Source organism: Ursus maritimus, unplaced genomic scaffold (genome assembly GCF_017311325.1).
Source record: "Ursus maritimus isolate PB19 unplaced genomic scaffold, ASM1731132v1 scaffold_14, whole genome shotgun sequence".
Taxonomy (NCBI): Eukaryota; Metazoa; Chordata; class Mammalia; order Carnivora; family Ursidae; genus Ursus; species Ursus maritimus.
The window spans coordinates 60650020-60657354 of record NW_024423786.1 but is presented as its reverse complement, the minus strand read 5'-3'; the positions used below and the strand labels follow the sequence as shown (position 1 = coordinate 60657354).

Here is a 7335-nt window from a genome sequence, read left to right as displayed (position 1 = left end):
GGGCCCTCACATCCTCTCTGCCACGAGGGAGGCCTCTATTTATACTTCCTCAGATGATCGCCAAGCCTCCTGTCACCCCAACACAGCCCTGGAGGAAAAGAAGTCCTTGCCAGTCATTTTCACATCTTGCCCACAGGACCACAGCGTCTGGCTCGTCCATCACACCCTAACCCTACGGGAGCAGTCTCCACAATTACCTAAACATTCCTCCTCCTCCCAAGCAGCCTGGAACCTTCCCTCAAAGCTATTTCCATACCCCTGCTCCCTTTGAGAACTCAGGGGCCCTCCCCTTTGTCCCCTGCTCTCACCCTTTGCCTCCAAATTTAGTCCCATTGATCCATAAGCAGCAGGGGAGACCCACACAAAGCTAGAGACAAAGACACACCCAGCATATGCATTCTCGGCCGCACAAGTCTGCACATAGTCCTGAGCACAAATCCAGAGGACAGCCTGTACCTGCTTCCAGCAGGGCTGGGTCCCTGGCTTTCTCCCCAGATGTCTCTGTCCGGGGCCGGGGCTTCCCTGATGTGTCCCCCCCCCCCCATTCTCCATGATCCCCACCGGTCCGGGGAGGACACGGATGCCACAGACCTGGGGCCCTGCTTGGCCTCCCTCCCTCCATTAGGCAGTAGACTAACCAGCCAGACCTGTCCCGCTCGGGCAGAGGAGGAAAGCCTGGGCCTGGCCCAGCCCCTTGCTCTAGGACACACAATCCTTCGGCCCAAAACAGCGAAGGGAAAATTAGCCACAATTAACACTGCTTCCACTGCCTCGGGATCCCGGCGCCCCCTTCCTCAGCGCTACCTGTCCTCAGAACGCCAGCATACAGTGTCCTCTGGTGCAGGAATACCCTCTAGGACGGGGCTGGGGTGGGGGGCGCGCGAGCAGCCGGCCCCAGGCGTGCAAAGAGCGTGCGGACTGGAGTAGGAAGTCAGCAAGACGCCATGCCCCACCCCCCCGCCCCCAGCAGCCGGCTCTCCCCAACCCCCGGGACGTCGCTTAATGTGAACATGGAAACGGAGGCCGCCGGGGCGGTGGCAGGGGCAGGCCAACTGGCTCCGCGTCAGGGACGAGGCCTGGGCCGCCACCCGCCCCGCCGGGGGTTGGGGCACCTGCCCCGGGGGCCTCGCCGCCAGTTCGCTGCGCTCCCCGCCCCGGCAGGAGGCTCCGGGACTCGGGAGGCCGGCGGCGGCGACGGGGAGAGGCAGCGTGGAGCGGCGAGGAAGGGAAAGGGAGGGCAATAAAGCAAACCCAAGTCCCAACCTCGGTCTCAGCAGCCACTCAATGCTGGCCCGGCGCCCAGACTCTCCCACACCCGGCTCCGATCCCGGGAAGCGGGCGGGGGCGGAGGGCGGCGCGCGGCGGGGGCGGGGCCTGGCGCGCCGGGGCGGCGGGAGGGGGGAGGCGGGCGGAGCCGGGCCCAGGCCGGGCCTCCCGCCCGCCCCGCTCTCCCTCTAATCTCACCATCAATCTCTCACACATATATTTATTTTTTCTCAAATTCCCCTCCCTCCCCCACAACGCACCACCATAATAGGTCTGCTGCACATGCGTACTGCATGCAGGGGGTGGGTTTGTATTTTCAGACCTTTTGCAAAGAAACTACCAGAATTTTCCGCACCACCCACAATCATTCCCCACCCCCACCCCCAAGGAATCACATCTATATATTATGTTATATTATTTCTCGAGACTTGCCAGAAGGGGGAGGGAGAAGAAATGAGTTTTTGGCTTCCTGCTCCCTTCCCCCACCAACACGAGTGCTATTATTTTAAACGTTTAACAATGTAAGGAGCCGAGAGGGGGGGGGAAGGGATAAAATTGGTCTTGGGTAAGAATGTAAAACAAAATGGTGAGAATCAAAGCAGTCGGAATGAAAAACAATAGACCTCTAATACGTGCAAATTCATATTCTGAAGAAGGATGAGGGAGGGCAGCCCGCACACATTTCCTTCGAGGAGGCTTATTTTGCCCACACTTAGGTAGACAGAAATAACAAGCGGCCCAAAAATATTTCCCCAAAGTTTTGCCTCAGAAAGTCATCTGAGGGGGTGCATCTGGGTCACTCAATTGACTCGGAGCGCTGAAGGGGGGGGGAATACAAGGGCCCCGGGGAGAGCAAGGAGGTGGGTTTTCATTTCAAACACAAATTTTTAAAAACATTTGACGTTTCTTCTCGGCTGTTGAGAGAGCGGAGGGGAAGAGGGGGAGGGAGGACTGACACAAAGACCCACCTCGACCTCGTATTCTTTCATGCGCCTCTCTCACATCCCCAAATTCGGAATCAGAAACCCCCAAATACCACGTTCCAAGTTCGCCATACAAATAGTGCCCTAACACAACCTGACATCCTTTCTTTCTCTTTTTAGCACGTCTGCGGGGCTCCAGGCATCCCCCTCCCCACAATTCTTTATTCCCTCTCCCTCTTGCAAATCGGTGGGTTCTCTGGGATAACTTTCTAAAAACTTTTCCCTTTTTCAGACAAGCCTGGGGGGGGAGGTCCCTGTTTCCATCATACACGCACCCTCCTCCGCCCCCCCCCAGAGGCATCCCATACTCCCTCAAAGGTGGTCTCAACTGAACAGGAACATTGCTACTTAAGCCACACAGATCAATGTGACAGTTTTACAAAGAGTGTGATGTTAGCCGTCCTGAAGTTTGGCGCATTTGTGCTGCATGGCACCCAGAGGCCTGGGGGTGTGGATGTCCCCTTCCGTGCCCCAAGCAGGAGATGTGCGCACCCCCAGGATGCTCCCCTGTCCTCAAGAAGATTAGCAATCACTCCACTAGGAGGGTGGTCTGAGTGGGGCCATTGCTGTCCCCCCTCCCCATGCGAGGCAGCACTCTGCCCCTTCCACTCCTGGGGGAACTGCCCAGAGAGCGGCCGGGTGACTTGTCATCCCGGGGGAGGGGTGCCGAGTGACGGTCAAGCCGCACAACAGCTGGGTGGGCAGTTCACGCCCCCCGGCGTGATCAAGGTGCGGGTGGTTTCAGCGAGAGAGTGAGTGACAGTGAATGGCAGCCACGTGAGCGTCACAGCTGGGCAGCTCGGCCACCCCAGACTGACGGGGTCACGCTGGGGGGGGGGGGGCCGCACTTGACACAAAAGAGCCCGGAGCAGAGTGGAGATAAAGGGGGTGGAGTTGGGGGCATCTGGTTTCCCAGACACTCTCCCCGCGCTCCCCAATCTTAAAGGAGTGCTCTCCCTGTGACGAGCTGGGGGGAGAGGCGGTAGGATCAAGTCTGACTCCAGGAAGTGGTCTGCGTGGAGTGCGGCCACCACCTGCCCCCGGTCCCGAGCCGCCCGCAGACATTCACGCGACCCCTCCCCCACGTGCCACCGCACGCCCCGGAGTTGGCGGGCGCCGGGGTCCCCGCAGGTGGGGGTCCGATGGAGACCGACCCCCACCCCCACCCGCGCCTGCCCCACTCCTGAGGGGGGGGCTGGTTAGGCCCGCGGTCCGCTCCACACGCGGAAACCCCCCGTTACCTCAGTGCAACCCCACTCGGGCCGGAGCCCGAGGGGCGCCCGCGCGGCCGCCCCTCCCCCACGCGCCCCTCCTCCACGCCGCCGTCCGGCCGCCAGGGTCTCCGCGGTCCCTCGCTCGGCCAGGGAGGGGGCCCTGGCTTCGCCGCGGCCGTTTCCTGCCTACCCCCTCCCCGCCGAGGGTAAAAAAAAAAATCTCCTCCTCCTCCTCCCCCGAAAGCCGCGACCGAGTGGCCCGGTCCGCGCGCGCAGCTCGCGCCCAGCGCTCTCCAGCCCGGGCGGCGGCAGCGGCGGCGGCGGAGGCTGCGGCGGCGGCGGCGGCAGCGGCGGCAGCGGCGGCGGCGGGGGAGGGGTGCGGCGGGGGAGGGGAAGAGGCCTGGCCGGCGGCCGCCGCCACCCGCCCGCCGCCGCCGGCCCGCCCGGCCCGCCGGGCCCCGGGCCCGAGACGGCGCCCGCGCCCGGATTCGCCTCGGCTCGGCGCGGGTGGGTGCCTCGCCCCCGCCCGGCCTCGCGCGCCCGCGGCTCCCGCTCGGGCTGGGGGAGGGGGGGAGTCGGGGCAGCCGCTTACCTGGCGGCGGGGGCGGCGGCGGCGGCGGCGGGGGCAGCGGCGGCGGCGGCGGCGGCGGCGGGAAGAGGTGGCAGCCGGGGGGGCTGTGGCGGTCGCGGCCCCGGTCGTGGCCCGGCCCGCGCCCGAGCACTCCCTCGTCGTCGTCCTCCTCGTAGTCCTCGTCGGCTGCCTCCACCTCCTCCTCCTCCTCGTCGCCCTCTTCTTCCTCCTCTTCTTCCTCCTCCGACACCACCATCTCCTCCTCCTCCTCCTCCTCGTCCCTCAGAGGGGAAGCCATCCTGTGGCTCTGGCCCCCCACCACCCCCCACCCACCGCCCGCCCGCCTCCCCCACCGCTACCACCACCCCTCCTCCTCCTCCTCCTCCTCCTCCTCCTCCTCTTCGGCGGCGGCGTCCTCCTCCTCCTCCCCACCGCCTCCCCCAGCCCCCCAAACCCCCGGGCCACCCCCCTCCAGAACCCCCCCTCGGGGCCGCCGGCTGAGGAGGGGGGCCGAACCACCCCCAAAAATTGTCTTGGAAAAAACTGAGAGACTTTTTCCCCCCCTCTCCCCTTCCTCCCAAGAGAACAAGAAAGGGGGATTAAAAAATATATATATATATAAAAGTTTTCGACTTCTCTCTGCCCCCCTCTCCGTTGCTTTAAATATATTTAAATTCTGAGGGGGGCGCTCAGAAATATTTCTCAGAGCTGAGGCACTAAGATGGCCGCCTTGAAATTATTTTTAAAACAACCCCCCCCCAGCACCGCCACCCCCTCCATGAAGAAAGGGAGAGGGGGGAAAAATCCCCTTTTAAAACAAAATGGCTGGCTTAATATTTCAGTTTTCACCCCCCCATTCTCCTCCCTGTTACACCCCCATCTCCAAGCCTCTACCCAGAAACCCACAAATTTCTCCCTTTTTTCATAACTGATTAGTGCACAGATTAATAGAGATATTTTCCTTGTGTACTCTGTGTGTGAGTGTGTGTGTGCGCGTTGGGGGGGCATGAAGGATTTCTGCATAAAACAAAAATGGCTGCTCTTTCTAACTCCCCCCCCTATAAAAAATATTTGAGGGGGGGCATTAATCAGTACTCATGCTCAGTCTGACATCAGCATAAATTGTTAAAGGTTAACTAGTTAGATACTAGTCCAACTAGATTTAAATATTTTTCTTTTCTTTACTAGTCTCTTCCTCCCCACCTCCCTTCTCTTAAAGAAAAGCTTTTTTTTTTTTTTTTTCTGAATACTTCAGAAGGGAGTGGTTTGATGTGAAGGTTTTTTTTTTCCCCTTCAGGCATTGAAAAGGAAAAGATGAAATATATGTTTATATATAACTCTGTTTCTACATACCTCACTGAAGTCAAAACGCATTTAATTGTGTACGTATCCTTCAAGTGAGGAGCGGGGCTGGCTTTTTTTCCCCTTTCTTTTAAAAAAGTGACAGAAATTCTAGTGACTTTTGGGGGAGAGATATGAATAGATACGATGATTGAGTTTTTTTTTTTTTCCAAAGGAGTCCATGTTTGATTCTCCCCTTTGCCCAGCCTTTTCAGTGATTTATAATTGTTGTAAATTTTATCTGCACTCTTTTCTGCTTTACCTCGCCCTCCCCTTCCCCAATGGCTCGACTATAAAATTCATCCGACTTGGGAAATTAATTGAGGGGTCAGGAGTACAGATTTTTAGAATAAAGGGGAAAGAGTCAAGTCTGAAAAATTGTGAAATTGTTTTCTCTTTTCTCCCGTTGCAGTATATTTCCCTTTCTCCATGATCTCCGACACCGGTAAAGTAGAAGAAACTGAGGTGCGGTGAAACAGAAAAGTCTCTGGGACTGAGAAAAAGACAGAGGTAGGGGTCCCCCTGTCATTTGCATCCCACTTGCCTGGCCCATGATGTCCCACTGTACCCCAGTGTTTATCTTAGAAGTGGTTCCGAGAATCAGATGGAAGGTTGGAAAGGTGTCCCAAAGTAGCTTTCTCATCCAGAGATCCACCAGGGAAGTCCTCTAAAACTTGCATCCTGAGCAGTGCCAGCCGAGGATGGAGGGCGAAAAGCTCACTTCTACCCTTTCTTGTCCTTGTCACCTTTCCTAACTCCAACTTCCTCCCATTCTTTTGATCTCCCTTTGCCCCTTCCTTGCTTCCCCTCCCTTGCCCGGGAATCCTTTCTCTCCTGGGTTATTTCTCTACCCCTGGAGCCGAGCTGCCAGCCTCCCCCGCCCCCCAGCACCAGCAGTGCTCAGGAGCTCCTCAGGCGGGAGGGGTAGGTAGCCAGCAAGCAGAAAGTAGTAATGACAGGGAATACTGTGCCACTGTTTGCTTAGGAGGCTGGAATGTTCTTTATTGATACGCCACCCCCCATACACACACACTGATGCACTTGACCGAGCGAGGATGTTCCATCTTTTCCTTGACCTGGCCCTTGGGAGTCTTTCCTGTGTCAGTCCGTGCCGAGTCTACTCCTGTCCCTCTTCTGTTCCATTCTGTTCTGTTCCTTCTCTCAGTCTCTTTGTGCGAGGCCATCTGGGTAGCCCCCTCTTTCTGTACGGGGGGCTTCTCTGTATGTGGGATTTTATTCCCTCGGCGACACTGACTTCCGTCCCTCCGGCTCTCAGGCTCTGTCACCCCTAAGTGACTTTCCACCTCTGTCTTGTTTCTGTTTACTTCTGTCTTCCGGGCTCTGCCTCCATGTGTCTGTCTCTTCCTCCTGTGTGCCTGGCTCCCTCCTCTCCCTGGCCCCTCCGCGGCGTGTGTCAGGGAGGAGTGTCCCCACGTGGATGTGGGCCACCCCTGCACATCGTGTGTGCCGCGGACTCCCTGCCTCGGTGCCCCCTCCCCGTGCGCCCAGCACCCACACCCACCCGCCGCCACGTGCCAGGAGCTGCAGGTACGCGCCCCTGTCCCCACAGTCGTCGCGCCTTCGAGTGCGGTGTGCGTGTGGACCTGCTCGTTTGCTTCCTTCTCCCTCTCGCCCATGTCCCCCTCTGCCCGGCCGCCTCTCCTCTCCTCTCTTCTCCCACCGACCTCTCTCGCTCTGCCTCCTTGGCTCCCGCCTGCCTCTCTACCTGCTCGCTCCTGTTATGGTGTCTGCCTGCCTGTCTGCTCCTCCCTGACTGGCTGGCAGCCTCTCTCTGGTTGTCTGTCTGCTTCTCTGGCTGTCTGCCCACCACTCTCGCTCCAGCCATCTGTCTCCCCGCCTGCCTGTCTCTGTCACTTTTTTAGCCTTCGTCTCTTGGTTTGTCTACCTTCCAGGCCCTGCCATGCTTCCTATCTGGGTTTGCCTCTTATCTTGCCTTCTG

General features: G+C 58.8%; 1 protein-coding gene and 1 long non-coding RNA gene across 8 annotated transcripts in view; one reads left to right on the top strand and one right to left on the bottom strand.

The window, feature by feature from the left end:
* The window catches only part of LOC103660481 (chromodomain-helicase-DNA-binding protein 3), a 25248-nt gene extending 20916 nt beyond the window's left edge, over positions 1-4332 (bottom strand). The window contains 1 exon segment of the mRNA XM_040629979.1: positions 4056-4332. Within this exon segment, the coding sequence (XP_040485913.1) occupies positions 4056-4332 (277 nt within the window).
* The window catches only part of LOC103660373, a 22322-nt gene continuing 17377 nt past the window's right edge, over positions 2391-7335 (top strand). For 3 of the 7 annotated variants that reach the window (XR_005834731.1, XR_567787.2, XR_567788.2), the window contains exon 1: positions 5425-5885. This is a non-coding gene — a long non-coding RNA (uncharacterized LOC103660373). The other 4 variants (XR_005834734.1, XR_005834732.1, XR_005834733.1 and 1 more) reach the window with 4 other exon arrangements.